At 52.4% G+C, this 22,925-nt stretch overlaps 12 protein-coding genes across 12 annotated transcripts; 3 read left to right on the top strand and 9 right to left on the bottom strand.

The window, feature by feature from the left end:
• Nucleotides 1-2: 2 nt before the first annotated feature.
• MRET_1786 (nucleoporin NUP159) lies at nt 3-4,973 on the bottom strand (the record flags this gene model as incomplete). The annotated part of the gene is made up of 1 exon (XM_027628413.1): nt 3-4,973. The coding sequence occupies one exon, from the start codon at nt 4,971-4,973 to the stop codon at nt 3-5; it is 4,971 nt and encodes a 1,656-aa protein (XP_027484225.1).
• Nucleotides 4,974-5,143: 170 nt separating this feature from the next.
• Nucleotides 5,144-6,091, bottom strand: MRET_1785 (casein kinase II subunit beta; the record flags this gene model as incomplete). Its single annotated transcript, XM_027628412.1, has 1 exon — nt 5,144-6,091. One exon carries the CDS (start codon nt 6,089-6,091, stop codon nt 5,144-5,146), a length of 948 nt encoding a protein of 315 aa, XP_027484222.1.
• A 233-nt stretch (nt 6,092-6,324) lies between these two features.
• Nucleotides 6,325-8,108, bottom strand: MRET_1784 (PHD finger domain protein; the record flags this gene model as incomplete). Its single annotated transcript, XM_027628411.1, has 3 exons — nt 6,325-7,819; nt 7,853-7,947; nt 7,986-8,108. The coding sequence occupies 3 exons, from the start codon at nt 8,106-8,108 to the stop codon at nt 6,325-6,327; spliced, it is 1,713 nt and encodes a 570-aa protein (XP_027484223.1).
• Nucleotides 8,109-8,641: 533 nt separating this feature from the next.
• MRET_1783 (mitogen-activated protein kinase) lies at nt 8,642-10,113 on the top strand (the record flags this gene model as incomplete). Its single annotated transcript, XM_027628410.1, has 2 exons — nt 8,642-10,052; nt 10,082-10,113. 2 exons carry the CDS (start codon nt 8,642-8,644, stop codon nt 10,111-10,113), a joined length of 1,443 nt encoding a protein of 480 aa, XP_027484226.1.
• A 32-nt stretch (nt 10,114-10,145) lies between these two features.
• Nucleotides 10,146-10,978, bottom strand: MRET_1782 (transcription initiation factor TFIIE subunit beta; the record flags this gene model as incomplete). The annotated part of the gene is made up of 3 exons (XM_027628409.1): nt 10,146-10,814; nt 10,841-10,943; nt 10,971-10,978. The coding sequence occupies 3 exons, from the start codon at nt 10,976-10,978 to the stop codon at nt 10,146-10,148; spliced, it is 780 nt and encodes a 259-aa protein (XP_027484227.1).
• An 88-nt stretch (nt 10,979-11,066) lies between these two features.
• On the bottom strand, nt 11,067-12,674 carry MRET_1781 (tyrosyl-DNA phosphodiesterase 1; the record flags this gene model as incomplete). Its single annotated transcript, XM_027628408.1, has 3 exons — nt 11,067-11,960; nt 11,986-12,372; nt 12,402-12,674. The coding sequence occupies 3 exons, from the start codon at nt 12,672-12,674 to the stop codon at nt 11,067-11,069; spliced, it is 1,554 nt and encodes a 517-aa protein (XP_027484078.1).
• Nucleotides 12,675-12,783: 109 nt separating this feature from the next.
• On the bottom strand, nt 12,784-13,384 carry MRET_1780 (uncharacterized protein; the record flags this gene model as incomplete). Its single annotated transcript, XM_027628407.1, has 4 exons — nt 12,784-12,884; nt 12,911-13,079; nt 13,106-13,252; nt 13,286-13,384. 4 exons carry the CDS (start codon nt 13,382-13,384, stop codon nt 12,784-12,786), a joined length of 516 nt encoding a protein of 171 aa, XP_027484457.1.
• An 88-nt stretch (nt 13,385-13,472) lies between these two features.
• MRET_1779 (uncharacterized protein) lies at nt 13,473-16,226 on the bottom strand (the record flags this gene model as incomplete). Its single annotated transcript, XM_027628406.1, has 1 exon — nt 13,473-16,226. The coding sequence occupies one exon, from the start codon at nt 16,224-16,226 to the stop codon at nt 13,473-13,475; it is 2,754 nt and encodes a 917-aa protein (XP_027484439.1).
• A 104-nt stretch (nt 16,227-16,330) lies between these two features.
• MRET_1778 (uncharacterized protein) lies at nt 16,331-16,649 on the top strand (the record flags this gene model as incomplete). The annotated part of the gene is made up of 3 exons (XM_027628405.1): nt 16,331-16,345; nt 16,372-16,389; nt 16,416-16,649. The coding sequence occupies 3 exons, from the start codon at nt 16,331-16,333 to the stop codon at nt 16,647-16,649; spliced, it is 267 nt and encodes an 88-aa protein (XP_027484438.1).
• A 163-nt stretch (nt 16,650-16,812) lies between these two features.
• On the bottom strand, nt 16,813-19,800 carry MRET_1777 (uncharacterized protein; the record flags this gene model as incomplete). Its single annotated transcript, XM_027628404.1, has 2 exons — nt 16,813-18,252; nt 18,319-19,800. 2 exons carry the CDS (start codon nt 19,798-19,800, stop codon nt 16,813-16,815), a joined length of 2,922 nt encoding a protein of 973 aa, XP_027484437.1.
• Nucleotides 19,801-20,183: 383 nt separating this feature from the next.
• On the top strand, nt 20,184-21,758 carry MRET_1776 (serine carboxypeptidase; the record flags this gene model as incomplete). Its single annotated transcript, XM_027628403.1, has 1 exon — nt 20,184-21,758. The coding sequence occupies one exon, from the start codon at nt 20,184-20,186 to the stop codon at nt 21,756-21,758; it is 1,575 nt and encodes a 524-aa protein (XP_027484436.1).
• An 18-nt stretch (nt 21,759-21,776) lies between these two features.
• MRET_1775 (uncharacterized protein) lies at nt 21,777-22,856 on the bottom strand (the record flags this gene model as incomplete). Its single annotated transcript, XM_027628402.1, has 1 exon — nt 21,777-22,856. The coding sequence occupies one exon, from the start codon at nt 22,854-22,856 to the stop codon at nt 21,777-21,779; it is 1,080 nt and encodes a 359-aa protein (XP_027484435.1).
• Nucleotides 22,857-22,925: the final 69 nt, after the last annotated feature.

Here is a 22,925-nt window from a genome sequence, read left to right as displayed (position 1 = left end):
CACTATGAAGCGTCCGACTCGTTAGCCTCTTCCTCCTCCTCCTCATCTTCCAAGTCGTCGTCAAAATCTTCGTATGACTCCTCTTCAGTATAGTCACCATTGTCCTCTTCATCCTGCGCGATAAACTCTTCAAGTGTTAAGTCGCGAGTCTCCGAGCTTGCCGTCGGCTGTGGTCCCACGAGGCCTTCAAATGTTGTATATTGAGCTGAACTGGTTGGATTGGAGTGAGACGTTAGAGTGGGCAGAGTAGATAGACGCTGAAACGCTGAAGTGACCTTCTGCCTCGGTTGCATCGGGCTGTGTGCATGAATACCATTTGGCGTTGCTGTTGCCAGAAAATTCTTCGTGGATGGCTCTGTCATAACCAGCGTCTCCGATTGTTTGCCTTTATCAGATTCCTGAACAGGAACTTTCTGACAAGTTGGCGCTTGCGAACAATGGAGTACAATAGGCGACATTTGGTACGGAACAGAAGAAATGAACTTGGTTTGGCTTGCTCGCGTCACCACAGGGGTCTTTTTTGATTCCCATATTGCATCACAGATGTCGTGCATCATACCAGCTTGGTTAATACCGGTAATCTCACTGACTTCTGGCAATGCAGTGTCCAAATCAGCCATGTTATCCAGTGGCCGTGCAGGCGAATGGGGGGTACGTGCACGCACAGTGGACCGCGGTACTGCAGCATCAACATCCTGCCCCATCTTGTCTAGTTCTCGAATTCTCGCTGATACGAGGCGGCCAATATTGTCAGCAGATCGATAAATCGTATCGAGCGTGGGTGCACGCAATGTAGTTTGACCTTGCTTGGCGTTTAGAGTGGACTTTTGTAGACCATTGAAGTACTCGCCCAGTTCACTCAGTCGCTCACGAACAAGATGCGACGAGCGACGAAGGCGCGTCTGATTTTCAAGTTGCTCAGGTCCCAAGTGTCGAACGCGAACCATCTTAGCAAAATCTGGGTCCTGTCTAGCACGAAGAAAACGCGCAATCTCTTCTCGCTTTACCTCACTTTTGAGCTGAACACTTTCAATACTGGCAATATGTTTTCGTGTCTCTGCCACTTGGTCTTCAGACTCTATTACTGCTTGCAAGAATTCACTCGTCAAAGAGCTGAGGCTTTGTACGTCACCAAATACCCATGCATCAGCATTAGATAGATCAGCGACACTCTTGGGTGATGTCGAAGGAATTCTCAACCGCGTAAAAAAGTCTGTGCTTTGTTTGGTCTGCCTTCGAAGCGTGCGTAACTCTTCCTCCAATATTGCATAAATTTTGACAAATTCTTGCTTCAGTTCATCATCTTCCTTGGGAACATTGGGATCAGCCACTTGAGTCAGGTCAATTTGAGGCACAGATTCAGCCAGGGAAACACCAATAGCGGGCAATTCATTATCCACCAGCGCATTGGATGACGGCTCAGCAGCATGGTTAGTGCCGAATTCACTGCCCTTGGACAGCTTTTGCGATTCAATTAGTCTTTCAGGTGATGCTTTGTGAGAGAAAACTTCGGTATCACTCCCCGTGGTTTTATTCTTTTCTAGCTTCTCTTCAGGTGGCTTTGCGAAAGAGAAAGCCGACTCTTTTGGTTTCTCTTCAACTGGCTTTGCGAAAGAGAAGGCCGGTTCTTTTGGTTTCTCGTCAGACGGCTTATTGAAAGAGAAAGCCGACTCTTTCGGCTTCTCTTCAACTGGCTTTGCGAAAGAGAAGGCCGGTTCCTTTGGTTTCTCGTCAGACGGTTTTGTAAAAGAGAAAGCTGACTCTTTAGGCTTCTCCTCAGACGGCTTATTGAAAGAGAAAGCTGACTCTTTAGGCTTCTCCTCAGACGGCTTATTGAAAGAAAACGCCGCCTCCTTTGGCTTCTCTTCAAATGGCTTATTGAAAGAGAACGCCGGCACTTTTGGCTTCTCCTCAGACGGCTTATTGAAAGAGAAAGCCGGTTCCTTTGGCTTCTCGTCAGATGGCTTATTGAAAAAGAACGCCGACTCTTTTGGTTTCTCTTCAACTGGCTTTGCGAAAGAGAAAGCCGACTCCTTTAGATTCTCCGCTGTCGGCTTTGCGAAGGAAAACGCCGGTTCCTTCGCTTTCTCTTCAGATAATTTTGCAAAAGAGAAAGCTGACTCTTTTGGCTTCTCTTCAGGTGGTTTTGCAAAAGAGAAAGCTGGCACTTTTGGCTTCTCTTCAGAAGGTTTATTGAAAGAGAACGCCGACTCCTTTGGCTTCTCTTCAAATGGCTTATTGAAAGAGAAAGCTGTCTGTTTAGCCTTCTCTTCAGATGGTTTATTGAAAGTGAAAGCTGACTCTTTCGGCTTCTCTGCTGTCGGCTTTGCGAAAGAGAACGCCGACTCCTTTGGCTTCTCTTCAAATGGTTTACTGAAAGAGAACGCTGACTCTTTAGGCTTTTCTGTTGGTTGTGCAAAAAAGGAAGTCGACTCCTTTGGCTTCTCGTCAGATGGTTTCGCGATAGAGAAAGCTGGTTCTTTAGGTTTCTCTTCAGATGGCTTTGCAAGAGTGGACAGACTTGCGTCGAGGTTATTACCTGCCGCCTTAATGGGCGAGATTTCTGTTTCTTTGATTCCTTCGCCTGATTCATTGAACGAAGATGTTTGATTTTCTTGCTTGCCTTTAAATAGATCGAAGGTGACTTTGTCTGCTTGCTCAGACTTTTGTACGGTAGGGGTATCGTGAAGAGAGGCAAAATTTCCTTCATGAGCTTCATCTTGCTTCGCGTCAACAATGGCAGACTCCAAGTTTTCAAAATTCTGACTTTCAGCTTTTTCAAGATTGTCTGAATCATTCTGCGACGCTTTGCTTGAGGACTCTGATAAGACACTTGGTGTAGCTTTTGAAGGTTCAGAGTTTTGGCTTATTTCAGACGGAAATTTCGCTTGGTGAGAGAGGTTTAGATTCGCCGACGGTTGGGAGCTCATTGGCGTGTTCGATTTGGACAGCATGTCGCTCAAACCACCAAACGAGAATGTCGAGTCCTTTGGTGCGTCCTCATCGACAGGCTCCTCACTCTTGGGCAGAGCTTTTGGCGCTGGTGTGACAGATGCAAAGGCAGGCTTGCCAGTGTCGAAACTTCCACCTGAACCAAATACAGAACCTTGTGAGGAGACAGATCCAAATGCATTTTGCTTATTTGATAGTGCACTGAATGCCGTTGGGCCAAGTCCTGAGGCTGTACCCTGCTGGCTAAACTGCCCAAACGCCGAATTCGAACCAGTTATTGGCTTCTGTGCGCGAGCAAATGTCGAAGCCGCTCCAAATGTCGGTTTCTGTAACTGTCCGAATGCAGAAGTGGATCCGAATGCAGGTTCTGAGGATTGACCTGGTGCCGGCCCAGATGGAGGCTGTGTTGACTGACCGGATGCAGGCATTTGCTTTTGCCCGAGAGCATTTCCGCCACCAAATGCAGTAGCGCCGCTTGCGCTAAACTTGCTAAACGGACTGCCATTAGAAAAAGCTGAACCAAATGAGCTTTGTTGCCCAAATGCTGATGTTGAGCCAAAGGCGGGTTGTGACACAGCACCGAAAGCTGACGTTGATCCGAAAGTTGGCGTTCTGTTCGGGGTTGTACTGCCATGAACAGACTCAGCAAAAGCTGGCGGTATGGATGCAGATACATTTGTCGAAGCATTGGGGGAATGAGAAATAGCGCCTTGTCCAGTGATCATACCGGGATAAGGTTTGTCGGTTTCTGTGTAGATCACATGGTATCCAAGAAGGACGCCATCGTTAGTATAAATATATAAAATCGGAGTCGCTGGTAATGTTGCCGAGGGATCTTCACCCTTTTCAGCCGCATTCGGATCTGGGACTGGGTCCTCAGCCGTTAAATCAAGGGCGAGCGCCATGGGCGACGAATCACAAAAGTCATCTCCAGATAAGAAAGGCAATACAGGGCGCGACGTTTCTTCAAGAACCAGTGCTTTCCATCCATCTTTAAAACCTAAAACGCCCACATCCGTACTCGCTGAGCATGTCATGAATACGAAATGTTTCATAGGTGACCAGTCGCGAAGCATGCAAGTGTAGCGATATCCCCATCGAGTCCTATCGCCGAAAGGCGGGGACACGTCGTAAGGAAATGCTGCAAACGTGAGTGAATTGGATTTGGCATCCCGATATAGCACATAAACTTCGTTCTCATGGATGGGTTCCGGCTCGGGTGTGGATGAACAGGTATTGTAAGTGACCAAGAAGACATGGTTCTCAAGCCATTGGACGTCTTCGACGTACAGAGGTCGATCGCTCTCTGGTGGCGGTAACACAGCCTTGACATCGCCCTCTGGCGTAAATTGAATTATCTCACCTGTTTTAACTCCAAGCACAAGCTGCTTGCCTCGAGCAGACCAGCTCACCGACGTCACATTATGTGCCGGCAATATATTCACCCATTCACCTTTTAACAAGTCGAGCATATGTGCACTCCCATTTTCATGCGACAAAAGGTCCATACCGTAGACAACGGCACACAAACTGCTCTTATCACCGGGGTTGGGGGCTATCATATGAACACGAGAAGCATCATGACGAGGCGGTGCAACGGTCCGTGGAGCTGGCGGAGATGATCGTAAAGACATGGTTTCCCAAATCAAAATAAGGCCATGACTCGTAGCGGCAAGGAGCAAAGAGTCGGAATTACCAAACATAACAAAGAGCACGTCGCCCGTGCCAGGCTGTAGAGGGAGTGTGCAAAGGACAGGCGGAGATGGGGACGCATTGCGCTCTGCTTGAGTAAATGTATTTCGCAAAACATGTAAATCGTATATGTTGATACCATTGCGAGTAGAAGCGGCTGCAAGACGCTGAGAAGAAGCAACACAAAACATGTTGGTAGGCACGGATGCTGAGCTACTACCATCACCGGTCAAAGGCTCAGAGAGGCGTATATTGACGTCCTTTGAAAGCTGGCGAAGGCATAAATACGGCGCAGACTCTTCGCCAGCCTCTTCGCGGTGTATGTTCATCACGATTCAGTCGCTATCGTCTGCTGCAGCGTCAGAGTCAGCTCTGTGTCCCTACGTTGTTGGCACGCTGAGCAACACATCGGAATAACACGTGACTGAGGCACTCGATCCGCCATCGAACATTGGCAGCAAGCTGCAGGCTGGATTCCTGTTATGCACGCTACATGAATTCAGGTATTGAGCTCAGATAGAGAAGTGGGGCGCATACGCATCCATTGCATACGAGGACCGCTGGGTGCAAACTTGCTTACGCGGAATCCATAGATGCGCGGTATGTATATGCCAGTTTGTGGTATCTTCCGCCCAAGGCGATCAACAGAGAGCGTTTTGATAGCATTGGTTGCAGGAGAGGGAGAAGGGGAGTGTGATTCATCCATGGGTGTGCTTGTTTCGTTGAGTGAGTCTTGTGCTGGTGGCTCGGGCGGAGCCAAGATCGATGGAGCCAAATCCCGGTAGGAAAGCAGTAAGAGATGGGGGAACGTCGTCCCGAAAAAGGCGCCATCAATGCCGTGGAAACGGCTACTGGGAGGCGTGTAAATGTCGAGACAATTGGGGCAAAACAGCTTGACTGTATCAAGACCTGGCAAGTCTGAACGACCACATGGCAGTGTGAACTGTGAGTTGCAAAATATGCGGGGGCATATGCCAAAGTGACCCTGCTCGAACTTTTCCACCATTTGCTGCATGCCCTGACGCGTGATAATGTATCGTTGGTGAATAAGACCATACAAAAGCTCTGCAGATGACTCAACGATGGATATATCAGGAATCTTTAATGAGTCTTGAGGCTCAATGTCGAGAATCATTTCCAGCGCTTCTCTGTAAAACGGAACTAGGAAGTTGAGGCCAGTCAAATTAAATTCATCTTCAATGAACTCCTCGGACACCTCAGCAAAGTACTGGTGTCCTGCAAGAGAACAGAACCATGATATCCATGTAAGCCCCTCCGTTCCACTTTCTGACGGCGTCTCTGACTCATACACGCCTTCTTCGTCCCCCATCTCACTTAATTCATCCATCTTCCCGCTGTTACTTAGGCTCATAGCCCTAGATACTTGCTCAGCTTCAGGCACGGCTTCGGAAGCCATGTTATGCGAGGACGGTATGTCCGTCGTCATGGTACAACGCTCCGAGTAGGGCCGCTGCAAATCGAGATGGCACTAGTAAGAACTTGGGCAGACGCACAGGTAATTCGGCCGATGAAGACATTGCCGACTCACGAGGCCCGAGCGTGGGGTATCCGCACGGGCACAGCGCGTATATGGAACGTGAGGTATCAGAGCTACGGGGCTGCTTCGCCCAGATCACATTAAAGGCTAGGGCTCGTAATCTAGAAAAAAGGCGATTCACGCTATGGTGAATCGAGGGAGATAGCTGGAGGATTCGAATCTGGCTCCACAGGCTGTGAGAGCGGTGAACGCAGATGTTGCGTTCGCAGGGGAAAAGATCCTGGCGGACTCAACTGCGGCTTCAGCGTCGGTGATGTGATGCGTTGCAGCGTAGTATTAGTTGCCGAAAAATGCAGCGGTGACATGGTAGTGGCCTGGGTCGAGTCGCGCTGCAGCAAAGCAGGCTGCACTGGCGGCACAGGACCTGGTGTTGACGTCAAAGATTCATCATGCATCTCGGTAGAAACAGCTAGTGTCGGTGCTTTATCAGGCGTGGAGGGAGAATCACAATGGCGACACACAAAGGTAGTGTCATCCCAATTACGCGGCTGTACATTGTGTCGCCGGTCTTCTTCTTCCCAACAACTCGCGTGTTGCCAGTTGCCGCACTTTTCACAAGCCACCACAGGCCGTGACTCGGCTGGGTTCATTTCATCCATCGTGCAAATTTCACAACGAAGGCGCCATGCATCAGCAGTTTTTCTCGATTCTTCTTGGGCCATACGTTCGTGTATCATGCGTTCCCTCGCAAGCAGCCGTTCGCTACGCTCACGAAGTCGGTCCTCGCGACTTTTTTGCGTCTGTTGCTCTACAGCTTCGCGCATAACACGTTCACGCTCAGCTTGAACTGCTGCTGCTGCACGTGCTTTTTGTTCACGAAGTTCTGCTTCTTCCCGTTCGCGCTGCTCACGCTCGCTATCCCGCAATGCAATGCGGCTACTGCGCTTACGATTAGAAAGCGCTGCTTCGATGGCAAGTCTCTTCTCTTCCGCATGGATTACCTCGAGGATCGGGGGCAATATCTCCTTGCTAATGTAGTTATACATATTCCGTTCATCTGGGTGTTTTGACTTTGCAAAACGGTCCACAAAAGCTTGCCATTCATGACGAGTAATGCAAATTGTTTCGAATTCGAACCATGGTTCGTGCGCGTCTTTCGTGTCGCTCGTATCATCATCATCATCAGGAGGCGGCGACAGTTCCGAGTCCGAATCAAACAGATCCTGGGGGCCAATAGAATCCTTTTTGATACTACTGAGCCTAGACGAACGTCGGCCAGCAGGCGGTGGTGGCGGCGGCATCGCTCGGGCCTTTTTTGATGTGGATGTATTTTTCGTGGAATGAGCGCGTTTTTGTTTACTTTTTGATCGCTGAATCGGCAATCGTTGAATCCAGAGACGGTTATCATCAAAAAGCCAGTACGTGTTGCCATGTCTATCCCATCCCACTGGCATCACACGCCACGTCACTGCCTCTTCTTCAGAGTCGTTTTTGGCTCGGAGCCTCTCAGGTATTTCAAGCTGCCATTCACATAGACTGTGTAAACAAGTTAGTTTGTTGATTATATCAAGCTGGTCCCAAGATACCGGGTCCTCTAATGTGCCAAGTGGCGCCGGTTCAGACGATGATGCGCGGATACTCCACTGGTATCGAAATGCATCTTCCCAATCACTTTCACTACTGTGTCAGCACGCATGCCTCTATACATACGTAAGACGACGATTTTGTGTCAAGAAAGAGAGTAAACGTGTACAAAGCCACGAAATATAGCCCATTTGCCCCAGATCTAGCGCCGTTTCCAGACGCTGATATTAGAACATGTGCTGAAAGTCGAGCGACGTACCTGCGTATGGAATCCGTCCAATGCGAGTGCCACATCAAAAGTGAACAAAAATTGACATATGGCTGCAAATTTCCAAGAGCGACGCACAGCCAGGACCGTGGCACTCGGGATATCTGACGCCATGACGCGACGGTCGCAATAGTAGGTGTGCAACCAAGCCCCAACGACGCGCGAGCTTGGCCTTGAGTCACGTGACACCATGCTGCGAGGTGCTCAGTGTCGGACCAAACCATATGCGGCGCAGGGAGCTGGTAGAGGTGTCGTCGATGATGGCTTATTATCACATTACGGCGCACTAAGCACTGTCAGATATAGTGGTAAATGCTCATCAAATGTGTTTGCTGCGGGAGCTCGGCACGGTGGTTACCAGCATCGTAATAGCAGGCCTCGAGCGAACTACCCCAAAGGAGTTTCTGCACAATCTTCTTTGCAATCTGAACAGCGCTACATATGTTTGATTTTTAGCTGAAAGAGTTATATCGCAACGATCACCAATGGAACGTGTAGGCCAAGGTCTTGGCAGTCCATTGGACAGTGCGTATGTGGAGGTAAAGCCAAATGCAGGGTGGGACTCGAAAGCATCGGAGTTCCAGCCCACCGTAAAGAAAGCCGGTGGATTGTGGTCCCTTCGACATTGCAGTTTTCGGTCGTGCAACATGAGTGGCACAATGGATAAATTGCCTCACAGAGTAGAGGAGACGGTTTTGAAGCAAACGTTCTGGATTGATCCCGCGTATAAAGTGACCAAGGGACTCGGTCAAGGAGCGTATGGCTCTGTCGCCTCGGCTGTGCACATTGCTTCTGGCGAAAGCATTGCTATTAAGAAGGTCTCGAATGTATTCACGAAGCGGATCTTAACAAAGAGAGCTCTAAGAGAGCTTAAATTACTTAGGCATTTCCGTGGTCATAAGAACATTACGTGTTTGTATGACTTGGACATTACGAATCCGTCTGCCTTTAACGAGGTGTACTTGTATGAAGAGCTCATGGAGGCTGACCTCCATGCCATTATCCGTTCTGGACAGCCCCTGACTGATGCCCACTTCCAGAGCTTCATATATCAGACCCTTTGTGGCCTAAAGTACATCCACAGTGCCAATGTGCTGCATCGTGACCTGAAACCTGGTAACCTACTGGTCAATGCAGACTGTGAGCTGAAAATCTGTGATTTCGGTCTTGCTCGTGGATTTGATCCGGATCAGAACACGGTCATGTCTGGCCAGCAGGAATTCATGACAGAATATGTCGCCACCCGTTGGTATCGCGCGCCCGAAATTATGCTCTCTCATCAAAACTACAACACAGCTATCGACCTTTGGTCCGTTGGATGCATTCTCGCTGAACTGCTAGGACGTCGCCCTATTTTTAAGGGTAGTGACTATGTGGATCAGTTGAACCAAATTTTGTACTATATCGGCACTCCATCAGAGACCATGTTGCGTCGCGTTGCAAGTCCGCGCGCGCAGCAGTACATTCGCTCACTGCCCTTCAAAGCACCAGTGCCTTTTGAGCAGCTGTATCCTCAGGCCACGCCACTTGCGATTGACATGCTGCGTCGTCTTCTTTCATTTGACCCTTCGCAACGTATCACGTGTGACGAGGCTTTGGAGCACCCGTATTTGGCAGTATGGCACGACCCGAACGATGAGCCTGTTTGTGCCAACAAGTTCGATTTCAGCTTTGAACAGGTGGATGACATTGAAGGTATGAAGAAACTCATTCTTCAGGAAGTCATCAGTTTCCGCCGCGAAGTTCGAATCCAAGCACAGCAGCGACAGGCCATACTCATGCAGCAGCAGCAGCAGCAACAACAACAACAGCAGCAAATGTTGCAGCAGCATCAGCCTTCTCAGATGTCTCCTACGGCTGTGGCTGCCCAGCAGAGTGCCCAAGCCACGCGTCGTCGCGATGAGCATTTTCCAACGTCGCCACGGGACGTAGTCCAGCGGTCCGCTGGCGATCACCACACATACAACATTTTAGGCGAGCCCATGAGCTCAGATGGCACCCCCAAAGATGCTGGTGACGTTGCTGTGGCTGAAAGAGACGCGATTATGGATCCTTACGGTATGTACATGGACGCTTACCCATATCAGATGCCTTCAACAGTCAGATCGGGCCAGAATAGTGCGCATAGGCGTTTCTTTTTCACGCTTCCATCTAATTAGGTTTGATAAAATCTTTGCTTAGATCCACTCCCTTTAGATGGGTGTTTTGAAGCTTGAACTTGCGAGGCGCAGAGCCGCGTTTGCCTTTCTTTCCACGCTGGGCTGTAGTAGATGGTGTGTTCGCTTGGGGCACCGTTTCTAGCGTTGAAGTAGCACTCAGTCCCTCACTTTCAAGGTCCGAGGCCAGGTCCACCACATTAGGCGCGGGAAGACTATGCCATAGTTGCTTGAATTCATCGTCAATGGGCTTGACAATGTCTCCTTGAATCGGATTCCAGAAGACGTGCCTAATTGAGCCATCACGCTTTCCACGGAGTACGAGCACTTGCCGATTCTCGACAGGCTTTTCGTTCACGAGCTCTTCAACAGCTTCACGGGCGGGAGGGTATGATTCACGAAGCTCAGAAATGCGCATGCCTGCCGCAGAAGATTCAGGCGTGAGTGCGAATGGATGGTAGTACTTCTTGCGAAGAAGCGCAATGATATCAGCCGACGAATGCACTTCATAATCTGGTTTGTAGCTCCAAAGATCCGTTTTTTCATCGTAACGAACCTTGGGATGTTGCTTAAAGCGCTGAAATAGTGAGCTGTTTTGATCTAAAAGTGCATTTAGGCCATGCACAAGCGCGAAATCTTCGATTCGCACGGGATGTGTCGTGCGCTGAGGTGAGAAATAGGCTAACGAACCTTGAGTGCATCGATGGCAGCCACAAGCTGCGTGTTTTCGTGTTGACCCACGCCGGTATTGGTCGGCTGACTGTACACTTCACCCTCAGCTAGTGCAAGATTTCTACTTGTGAGTACTTAAGCGGCGTACGTGGACATCAATATAATCGAAAGCGCGGAGGCCAAGAGAAAATCGCTTCTACGTGTTGGTGTCAACCTCCACTAAGGATATTTTTGGTACTGTCCGTCAAGCGGCTAAGCTGTTGGCATCCCAAGGCGCATCATGTGCTCCATAAGGCTGAGCGGGGCGCTGGTACAAAATTGCATCCCATGCATCTTTGTGTGAGAGAGGAAGCACTACACCCAATTCCCAGTTGCTAAGAGACTGCGTCGGGTGCTCGGGTGTACCTGATACTGTGCCCCAAGCGGCACGAGTGAAGTTGTGACTTCCAAGGTACACGTACCCGTTAGAATATGTATCATTGGTCACGAGAATACTTTTTGCATGTATCAGTAAATGACCACGCTCAGATATAGGCTGCGCGAAGAGCCCCCGAAGCTGCCGCCTGTGAAAGTCGTCCGGTTTCCCAAAGAAGCATCCACCACCTTGGCGGCCTTCCACACTCTTGTGTACGACGTAGGATTGTGTCGGGAACAAAATTTGAATTGGTGGCCAGTCCTGAATACCGACAGCTTGCACGAATTCGGGAGATGGATTCTCTGTGCGCTTTGATGTGAGCGGCAGAATCGATGTTGGGTAACCACAGGCAAGAAGGTAGAATTGCTCAAGCCAGCGGCGGTCATAGGACGCAAGAGATGATCCTTGAGCCTCCATGCGAAGTGAGGGTTCTATCGTAGGGCACAACGCACGAGCCACATGGCCTAAACGACTGAGACCCGCTTCCTCCATGTTAGACCATCCGCGTGCGACGGATTGTATCGGCCAGCTCGCTACGATATGAGCGCGTGCTCCTTGGAACGAGTATTCATGGAGTTTCTGCATGGCAGCATGATTGGGGGGTATGCTTAGAGAAGAAAGAACGCGCTCAAGCTGCGCCAAAAACCCGTAGCTGCTGTATCCGGCACCGCAGGTGCATACATGGGCCTGCGTTGTGGACGGAAAGTCCTGTATATACATCATCTGCGGTGAGCCATCACATACGTACATTTTCATACCGAGACCAGTCAAGAGGGGTTAGGTTACCTGTCGATATGACGACGCGTACGTGTGTGTCGAAGAACAGAAGGAGAAACTTCATGTGCTGCAGAGCGCGAGCATGTGGTCTGAACGGAACAGCCATTTCCCAGTTTCCATGCAAATCACTGCGGTACAGCCCTGCGGGTACGCCACCATGGTGCGCCGGCGGCGGATTGCCAATGTACGTGATAGGAATATCAGGTGGAAAGATCGACTCGAGCCACTCAATGTCCACATCATATGACGCCATCATGACTCGCTGCAGTCCACACGCATCGGTGGAAGTAGCAGGTAGAAGAACCTGTTCTAGCCGTGTTCCTGCACGAGCCGCGCGTGAGTATCGATTGTGGGTGGCCTGGGTGTTACACATGCAAACGGGCGTACCTTGATAGCGCCATTCCAGAATCGGTCTGCAGATGATACGGGCGTATATCGCTGACTAGGCGCCGTGATTCTCGCTTGCTTTGTGAACTGCTCTTCAGTGTCGACCGATGCGGATGCATCATATGATGCGGAGCGACTGCGTTTGCGCTTCGAGTGCTGTCGCTCACGCGCAGCTACGCGCTGTAGACGCTCGTGTTCAAGCTGTTTCCTATCCGGGACTAGTGCTAAGAGCGGATTTTGAACAGCATTTTCTGCATGGGCCTCAGGCGACATGACCGCCACCGCCGATGCAATGGAGTATCAGGAGAAAATGAGGGGGCGTACATTGCTTACATGTGCAGACCGTCTATCATCTACGCAGGGATGGCGTCTATGCAGCAAGTCATACGAGCCGCACGGGAGGCATAGGGGGTATCTCATACGATGGCTGATCCCACGTTGGCGACACGCGCGAACGTGTGCGAGTTGCGAACATGTCATGTTCTGTGTAAGCAACTGATGCAACGTACCCAGCTTCCATAGGCGCTCGCGAATCGCATGTGTTTCTTCAAACATGTCGGTGTACAAGTTTCGATGCGATTCCCAAGCCTTTTGCACTTCATCGCGAGGAGCGAGTGTCTTCTCCAACATGTTCAGTCGCTGTTCAAGCAAAGCGATGCGCTCGAGGTAATGAGTGACCTGACATGTGAATGCGATCGACGTACGTTGTGGGCCATATCAGACAGGCGTTCACTGCTGTTCACGACATTGATAGAAGCACTTTTGTACTCATATTGAATCCAGTATAGCCCTGCAAGTGATGTTATGCTCAAGCCAGTGAGGAAGCCAAGGAGCCCGCCAGCGAACGGTCGCTGATATTAGATACATGCGCGCACATGACGTACCGAGCTAACCTGTGTGATGGGCGGCGTACCTACAAGCCTAGAAGGAGCGCTTGTATATAAGCGGCGCTGCGCAAGACGAGTCCAGCGGACAGACGACATGGGCGGGACGATCCGAGGTTGGATTGTGGTGGGGCGAAGTGGAGTTCAACGACACGGAAGTTGGTATACAGGCAGGAGGGTATCTATGTCAAGCCACGGTCGAGCTAGTTTCCGCTGAAAACCACCACGGCTTTTGGCGCCTTATCGTGTCAGCTTGTACCTGCGGCAGTCCACGCAGCTCTTTGTCAGACGACATGTTCCGCATCAAGGAAGTGGATAAGCCATGCAAGTGTAGCCATGCAAGCAGCTCCTGTGTGCCAGCATGGTCTTGTAGGCTCGTGTAAGCTCGAAGAGCTTCATGGATGAAAGAGAGTGGTATAGGGAAACTGTTCTTCCATCTCTCAGACTCTGGCTTAGGGAAATATGGTATGTCCGCACGCATCGTAGAGAACACGGCACAGAGCACGGCATCAACCCTCGCTGACCATAGCGATTGCCATGCGGCAGATGTGTGTGGCGTAGAAGGACGGGTCGTAAGGAGAAAGATATGATACAAAATGAGCCTTGCTGTAGGTATGTCGGCGCATCCATGCTTAGACGCGATGTGCACATACAAACGCACGCCTGCTTCCACGTCGTAATCGTGCGAGATTCCATGTCGAGAGACAGAGAGGCGAGCATCACGGAGACTCATGCCGCGCACGACGGTCCGCACAATCCAATTCAGGAGTTTTCCTTTTGGTTTCCATCCATCGCGCATCATCGTGATGGCACGGTTCACTAATGTAGGAGATCGGTCACGAGAGCAAGCAAGCAATGTGCCTGGTGCTAGTCTAGCGACCTTCGAGCCGAGGTAGTGTTGGCAGGCCATGTCATATACTTGATCTGCCAGCTCAAAGTGACTCGAGCTGACACAACGAGAGAGGACAGCAGCATACAAATGCGGGTTTCGGGACAAGGGAGCTGATAAATGTTTCATTATCATGACGGCTGCCGAGGGATTCACATCCATCATGCCACCAAGAAGCACGGCCATGTCTTTGGCATCTAACTCGTACCCGAAAGACTCCATCGTACGCAACACACGCATTGCCACTTGGTGCTCTCTGAGAAGCATGCAAGCTTGCAGGAGCGCAGTGAGTTCATAATGACTTGGTGGCATATGACTTCCATAAACATGCACTAAAAAGTCGTCGCGAACAGCTCGAGCAAACTGGGTATCAGGTGCACTTTTCCACTGTGTGCCATGGCCAAACTTGCGTACTAGAGCCAGCATACAGGCTCCATTACGATGAATGATATTGTCGGTTGCGGGATGCACGACTTCTGCGCTCTCATGCGGCGCTTGCGAGCCAAATGCATGGTGGATCTGTCTGTACACAGCATTGCCAGAAAAATTCATACTTGTGTGGCGACTCTGATAGGCAGCGCGCACTTTGGGCTCCAGTGGTGAACCGCTGGCACCTGTCCATCGACGATACAAAGCTCGTGCCTGTTCCAACAAGTCCAACGAGCACAAACACATCAGCCATCGCGCACGAAATGCTTCAGGAAATGTATCCATGTATGGATCCTCTTCCATTCCAACGAGCCAGTCAGCCCATTTGGCTGCAGCTGACCGATCAACGGACTCGGCCAGGTGGGTCAATATGGGTACCAAAATTGCTGGGTGCATATCACGCAAAAAACGAACCAGGCGTCGTTCATCATCATTGATGTGCCGAAGGCATAAAATGTACCACTTCAAGATGGAAGCCGCCGTCGTCACATCGACTAGATCGAGGGCTGTATTACACAAAGATTGGATAACACGTGGCGACACTTGGGCGACGAGTTCCTTAGGTACCTGCTTCAGTGTAGCAAGCGCTGCTCGAAAAGCATTTGCACGGCGCGTGCCAGCCAAGTTCACGAGATGAGCCTGCAGCAGCGCGCGTAACATCGACACACACGGCGCCGCCTGCGATGTGGCACCCATCGTCACGGCTTTTGTCGCAGCCAAGTACTCGTGGTAAAGACTCAGAAATGATTCTCGGAACCGAGTTGAGCGATTGAGGCGAATCCACGCGCGACAGGCTAGTGACCATATGGTAATGCGGAAGGCATAGTCGCGTACCTCATCGCCTTTGCCGTGACGAAGCTCGCTCACTGCGACAAAACCACCAGCATCTTGTGCCCATCTTTGCCATGCGAAGCCATCAGCTCGAGCTTGCTCCAAAGTATGCTTTCCAAGTCGATCGCCATCGACTTCAGCGGTCTTGACGACAAAGTCCATGATCATCGAAGGATCGATCCATTCGTATCGCAACATGCATTCGATTACCTGCAGTCCCTCCTCGAGCAAAGGGTATTCGGCTGTATGAGCCAGGTGATAGAACAAGGAGTGGATCAGTCGGCACGGCACGCCGTCTTTGCGACGAATCGCGAAGCAATGGCGCATGATGTGGGCAGCGATCGAAGGCGACAGGTTCGTGACACCTGCAGCCTGAATATACTGTGCTGCCAGATCCACTACAATATCAGGCGCCATAGGCACTTTTTTTTGATACATGCTGGACATAGTAAGTAAGGCAAGCAGCAAGCGCTGCTGTCGATCCGACCCTGCGTCTGCAGCTCGGTATTCCATCACATCAGAGATCATGGTCCCAATCAGTCCAGAAAGACCTGCTTGGCCTGCTTCATATATCAAAGCTTCGATGGATATGGCTGGAAGCGTATGAAGCTCATGGGGCGATGCGCGAAGAGCGAGGTAGGTTTCCGGCGTAGCTGGTAAAGCAGCCACAGCCGGAAGATACGAAGTTCTTGTACGCCCAAATGTGCGTAATGCAATCCATGTTGCGGGTATCTTTGTTCTGAAAATGCTTCTGCGTATACTTTTTGCCACCAAGAGGCGCGGCCAGAGCATACCCAGTGTGGATGGAAGCAAACTTGAAGACAGGTACCAGACTTGATATCTCCACCCAGGATTGGGTGCTGTTTTCCCTCAACCTCCATCCGCCTTGCAGCACGATGGGTCGATCCGCTGTACGTTGATACTCTACTGACGCAAGAAATTTTACAAGAAAAACGTAAGTATGCATGAAGCTCATTGTAGCCGTCAAAAACTCGCAGTAGTGCGGCTGTTCGCGCTAAAGAGAGCAAGCCCGAAGCAGATACCAAGTCTCAGTTTGTGAACGCGCACGCAACTCCATCACGGAAGGGTGGTGGCATGCGATTCAAGGCACGGCGTACGGCAGATGGACCTCTACCTGCTGAGTCGGGCATCGACTATGTGGGATTATGGGCAGGCGATCGTCATTCAGTTAAAGACGCACGCAACAAGAAGTAATTTATTACCCAAACGCAAAATCGAGATGGAAATGACAAGGTTCCCTCCACGTCTGCCAAAAAAACGTTTTTTCGTGCTTTTCTGTTAAGGACAAGGCACCACGCCATGCTTGAGAACCATGTGCAGTCCCAGCGCGAGGGCGTAAGCTCTATATCCTCGCTGATTAGGTCTTCTTGGCCTTCTTAGCTTCCTTCTGAGCCTTTCTCCTCTGGGCACGGTTGTCGGTCTTGGCTCCTGGCTGGTCCTCGGTCGGCTCCGCTGCATCCTCTTTGAGCTCTTGCTCCGCTTTGGTCTCAGTTTCCTCAGCCTTGTTGTTCACAGCCTTCTCAGTCGACTCCTTCTCAAGCTTCGGTTCAGACTCTTCTTTGGGCTTCGATGAAGGCAAGTCCGGCTTGTCTGACACGGTAGCTGAGGGTTGTTCCGTAGATGGAGCACTCTGAGCAGTCGCATCAGGCTTTGGCTCAGCGGCAGCCTGAGCAGGCTCCAGGTTGTCCACTGCCTTAGAGGTAGGTTGAGCCAGGTTCTCCTGCGTGCTTTGGTTCACTTCGCGCGGAACAACGTTCGAAGAAGCAGGGGCAGGCTCTTGTTTCGAATCGACACCGCTATTGCGGCTCTGCTGGTTGTTGGAGATGGATGTTTTCTCGGTCGCAGGTGCCGAATCTTTCGTCTTAAGATAGCCGATGTTTTGAATAGCCGGTGCTAATTTGGAGCCGGAGTGCAGGTTCAGTGGAGCATTGGCTTCACGAGCCACAGGCTTGATAGGCGTCTTTTTCGAAAGCTCCTCATCAAGAACGGGCGCACTGGGAGCCGATGGCTCGTTGGAGAGGTCACCGTGGGATTTGGCCGGCTTGGCAAGTTCTGGTTTGCCCTCCGCATCTCCCACGATGAACAGGCCATAACGAGACGACAGTTCTCCCTTAGGCAGGGATGAGAACGATGGCGTCGAGGTAGGAGCCTTTTCTGCATTAAAGGACTTGGCTGTCACACTAGGCTCATCTTTGCTTGGCTTTGAAGGCAGGACAGTCGTCTTTGGCGCAGGCCTAGAGCCTCCCTTTGGATGCACATGCACAATTTCGAGCTGAGGAAATACGCGCTGCACAGGGGCACTAGCGTTGGCCGCCTTAGTGGGCTCATTCTTGGCCGAAATTGGGGCATCCTTTTGCTTTGATGAAGGCTCCTGGTCCACCTTATTACGAGTTGACGTCGCCGCTTCGGCGGGAGCGGGAATAGATGTCTTTGGCGGCACCGCGGCGACCTTGCCTGAATCGACTGGAGACTTTGGGAGGCTCGAGAAAGATTGGGCAGAGGTGAGCTTGGTCGTCGTAGCAGGAGAAGACGAGGGCTTCGCTGGATGAGCACGCATCATGTTGGTAATGCCATTACGAAGGTAAGCCGGAAGATGAGTGATGCGATGTGGCGACGCATACGGAGGGAGGTCGTCGGCGGCTTTCGAGGTGGAAGGCGTCTGCACAGAAGCCGCGCTCTTGGCTTCGACCTTGCGAGCCTCTTCCTTCTTGGCTTCTTCCGCCTTGCGGGCCTCTTCTTTCTTAGCTTCTTCCGCTTTGCGGGCCTCTTCCTTCTTAGCTTCTTCGGCCTTGCGGACCTCTTCTTTCTTAGCTTCTTCCGCCTTGCGGGCCTCTTCCTTCTTAGCTTCTTCGGCCTTGCGGACCTCTTCTTTCTTAGCTTCTTCCGCCTTGCGGGCCTCTTCCTTCTTAGCTTCTTCCGCCTTGCGGGCCTCTTCTTTCTTAGCTTCTTCCGCCTTGCGGGCCTCTTCCTTCCGGGCCTCCTCGGCCCGTTTGGCTTCTTCAGCCTTTCTGGCATTTTCGGCGCGACGTGCCTCTTCAACGAGCTTGACTTCTATTTCGCGAGCCTCAACAGCAGCAGCACGAGCCGCTTCGGCTTCACGACGAATCTGTTCAGCCTCGCGACGGACCCTTTCAGCCTCCTCGCGGGCTTTTTGAGCCTCAAGACGAGCTAGAATAGCTTCCTGACGGGCAAGGTCAGCCTCCTTGCGTGCTAGTTCGGCCATGTTATCTTCTTTCGCACGCGCAGCATCAGAGACAGTGGAGATGTCAGGAAGCAGCGTGACGTCAGACTCTGGGATTTCAGGTACATGACGACCAGATACGTCAGTGTCAGATGGACGAAGGTTGTCTAGAGTTTCTGACACAGGCACAGCAGCCTTAGCATCTTCCTGGTCCCGATCCTCCTCGAGGGTAGGTACCTCGGGACGCTTGGACAGGTAGTCTGGCAGCGTGGAGCCAGCACGCACAGTACTAAAGTCAGCCATGGTCATTTCGGCAAATTGAGCAGGCGTCAAGTTTTCACCCACACTTGACGTCGTGTCCTTGGGTTCGGATGGTTGCACAGGTGCACTGCTGGTAAGGAGAGTGCTGCCAGAAAGATAGCTAAGGGGTTTCGGGTTGTACACCACCGAATTTGTCTGCTCAGAGCTCAACAACGACGGCATGGCGGCAGTATCCCTGATCCTAGGGGTCAGGTACGAGCGAGATGGCTCATCGTTCGCAAGGTCCTTCTCGGGAAGGGGCGGAGGCACGCCATCTTCGATGAAGATGGACTTGCCCCGAGATTCCGAGACCACATGAGGCTCTTCGTCCATTTGAGCGGCAAGCTTGCGTGCCTCCCGTTCTCTGATAGCGTCAGCATTCAACTGCTCACGGCGGAAACGCAGAGCATGGATGCGAACGGCCTCTTCACGCGCGATTTCCGAGCGAGACTGCTTGGGAATGAAGTTCTTGGGTTCGTGGTACGTGAATGGGACGGTAGCTGGACCGCCCTGAGCAAAGACCGAGGCGGGGGCATGTGGCACTTCACCCAGCATCGTCTCCACAGGCAGATTGGTGAATTGGCGGGGCTTGCGCTTCATGGAGGCACCTTCAGAGTTCGCACGACGCGACAAGTCTTGTGCTCGGGTTGACTTGGGTTGGTGCTGCGCAGGTACAATGCCTGCATTGGCCACGGCCTCACGAGCTGCAGCCAGCGTCTGGTCCTCCTCGTGTCGCGTGTGCTCCTTCATGCGATGATCGTTCATGGGACGAAACAGTGAATGGTGCTGTTTGTTGGATCGTCCAAACGATGGCTTTGGGAAGCGTCCATGCTTGGCGTGTGAACGAGGCACGAGCTCCGACATGGTGTTCAGTCCCAAGGTATGGAGGCTTTGCCCGCCCCTCCCAGCATGGGTCTACCACGTGGCGAGTAAACACCAACACGCCCTGCTTTACCGATTGCGGAATTGCTTCTTCGCTACTCCACACACGCCCAAGACGAGAGTGGGACACTGCCATCACGTGGCCCGTGCTGGGCGCCGAGAGGCTCGGCAGGCTGGGGCATAGCTACGACGCCTTCCATGATGGCGGCTGGCTAGGCGGCGTGCGTAGACACAAAGGGACATGTGTGGGCGTATATCGTAAAAAAGGCACCTAGTATGGTAACAAGGCTTCTTTGTTCCCTGCATGTTTGTGAACGCCTCCGCGTGCGACATAAAGTGGCCGGAACGCGCGATAAGGCGCACTTATGGGCCCTCTCTTCTGGCTGGGATGTCTTGCATGGCTTCTTGTACAAGTGATGTGCGCCAAAGTTGAGGTGCATCATGGTCATGGCGTCATAAAGAACACGTACGCTGTGCATGGCACAACATCGCATCGGTGGGCATGGTGGACGGAACACACGATGCTGCAGCCGCTGGATCATTATGACAACTCGACGCAGGCCACGTTTGAGCAGCGTTACTTTGTTTTCATGGATCAGTACCGAGCAGGTGCCCAAAAGCGCCGTAAATTAAACGGCAAAGATGTGGTGCCGGTATTTGTGTACGATGGCGGTGAGGATAGCATCTCTTCGTTCCCGCACGTGTTGCCGTACACAATATTTCCTGCCATCTGGAATGCCACCGGTGGGATTGGCATCGCTTTGGAGCATCGCTACTACGGTCAGTCCAAGCCGCGTTTGTCGGAGTTGGGGCACAGTGACCATTGGGGCACGGACCAATTGCAGTGGCTCACATTGCGGCAGTCGCTCGCTGATTCGGCGCGCTTTCTGCGCCAAGTCCAGCTGGAAGGTGTGCCCCGTGACGCCGAGTTGCGTTTCATTTACTATGGCTCGTCGTACGCTGGCGCGCGTGCTGCGTTCATGCGGACACTCTACCCGGACCTGGTGTTTGGCGCGATTAGCAGCTCGGGTGTGGTGCACGCCATAGATGCCCTCCCCCAGTATAGCGATGCGATTGTGCAGGGCACACCGCCGACGTGTATTGCAGCCATTGACACGGCGATCCGCGCCCTGGACGCACTGCTCACCACCGATGATGGCAGGCTGCACGCCTTGCTCTATGTGGCCAACGTGTCACGCAAAGGCAGCGTACGTGATGTGGCGAACGCCTTTGCGAGTGTGTTGGGCCTGTTCCAAGGCCAAAGCTGGATCGTCCCCAAGGCGATGAATCCATGGCACGCATTTTGCGCTAGGCTCACAGACCCGGCGCAGGCAGAGCAGCTCCGACGCGCGTTTCCTGACCAGATTCGTACATTGGCTGACGTGCCGATGGAGCTGCTCATGTATGCCTACGCTCTACGGAGCATGGATCGCAGCACAGGATTTACCAACATTGATGGGGACATGCAGTGCTTTCGCGAGGACCACGGCACGCTGACATCGAGCAAAGCATGGACATACCAGACGTGTACAGAGTTTGGTTTTTTCCAAGTGGCTTCATCGAGCGGCCCGCGCCTCATGTCGCTGCTCCTTTCGCACGACTACTTCACGAAGCCATGTCGGGAGGGATTTGTCCAGGGAGTGCATGCCATTCCCTCTGCACCGAATACGACCGCTGTCAATGCTTTCGGGGGCCTTGACCTGAGTATGGATCGACTTGCGTTTCTCGACTTTGAGTATGACCCTTGGCTGCCTGTGACCGTGCATGGTGGTGCCGAACGACGCGATACGCTGCAGCGTCCGTACAAGTGGGTTGCGAACTGCTGGCATGCGTGCGACATGATGGCTTATCCTCAGTCACTCGACTCAGAGCCGCGCAGGATTCAAGCTCTGCATCACGATATGCTCGCCTTCATCTCGGCATGGCTGACCAGCACATAGGTACTTGCACAGACAGCCCTAGTAGGCCAGTGCCCACTGAGCAAGCCAGCGGCCACCGAGAGCCAGCATCTCGGACGTGACTTTGTGGCCGGTGTTCGGCTGCACAAACACCTCGAGACTACGGCGCGCCTCCTCCGAATTCGGTGGTGCCACGACAAGGCCTCGGATGAACTCTTCCGAGAAGCTAAAACGCACGAGCTTATCATCCTCGCCGCAGCAAATGCAGATCTTCTTGCCAAAGAACGGATTCGACGGACTGGCCTCGCGGTATGGCTGCTTCGCCGGATCGATCCGGCGAATGAGCGCACGCAGTGTGTCCGGCACCTGAGGAGGGCCGTCGTTGACATTCGACGTCTTGGTGCGCTGTGCCAAGAGCTTTTCGTAGTCTGGCATACCGATGAAGGGCACACCCACACGGACCCGTGGATCGTGTGCCAGGACGTGCCAGGCGGCGTGGCCACCCATGGACTTGCCTGTGACGGCAAAGAGGGACACGATGCGCTCGCCATTCGGGAACAGATAGGCAGGCAGCAAGTCCATGAGGTAGGACACGTCCATGGCCGTGCCGTGGTACATGGCATACTGGTCGATGCCGTGCGTCGGGTTGCCCTCTTTCCATGTGCGCTGACCGAGCTCGTTCGTGGTGCGATGTCCGTGGTTGCGCTGGTCGAGACTCACGATGATCAGATCGCGCACTCGGTGCGCACCCTGTAAGCCTTCGCGCTCGCCTACAGCATTTTGCCACAGCTCACGGACCAGGTCGTGTTCTCGGCGTGCCGAGCCCGTGCGGCCGTGCATGTGGAACGTGATGCATACCTCTGGTGCCGCGCCATTCGATCCTCGCGATAGCTCCGAGAGGCCGTACACATTTACGGGCGTGCCGGCCACATCGATGGTGGTGCAGCTTGGGGGCTGGACCTTGTGCTTCTTGGTCGGCTGGGCGTACATCGGGAGCGACGAGCCGGGCATGCCGACGTCCTGACGCGCCGCGTGTCGCTGCTGAGCGTGGTGCACAGGCGCGCTATGCTCGCGTTGTTGCGGTGGCTGCTGGTGCTGTCGGTCTTTCGACGACGACTTGGCGAAGAGGTTTTTCCACATGGTGGTCACAAGGCCGCTAGCTGCTCGCCTGGCCGGGCGGTGGAGCGGTGGGACCCAGGGGTGACGTCA

Source organism: Malassezia restricta, chromosome III, assembly GCF_003290485.1.
Source record: "Malassezia restricta chromosome III, complete sequence".
NCBI classification, from domain to species: Eukaryota; Fungi; Basidiomycota; class Malasseziomycetes; order Malasseziales; family Malasseziaceae; genus Malassezia; species Malassezia restricta.
Note: the sequence above shows the minus strand (reverse complement) of the source record. Positions and strands in the feature narration are given on the sequence as shown.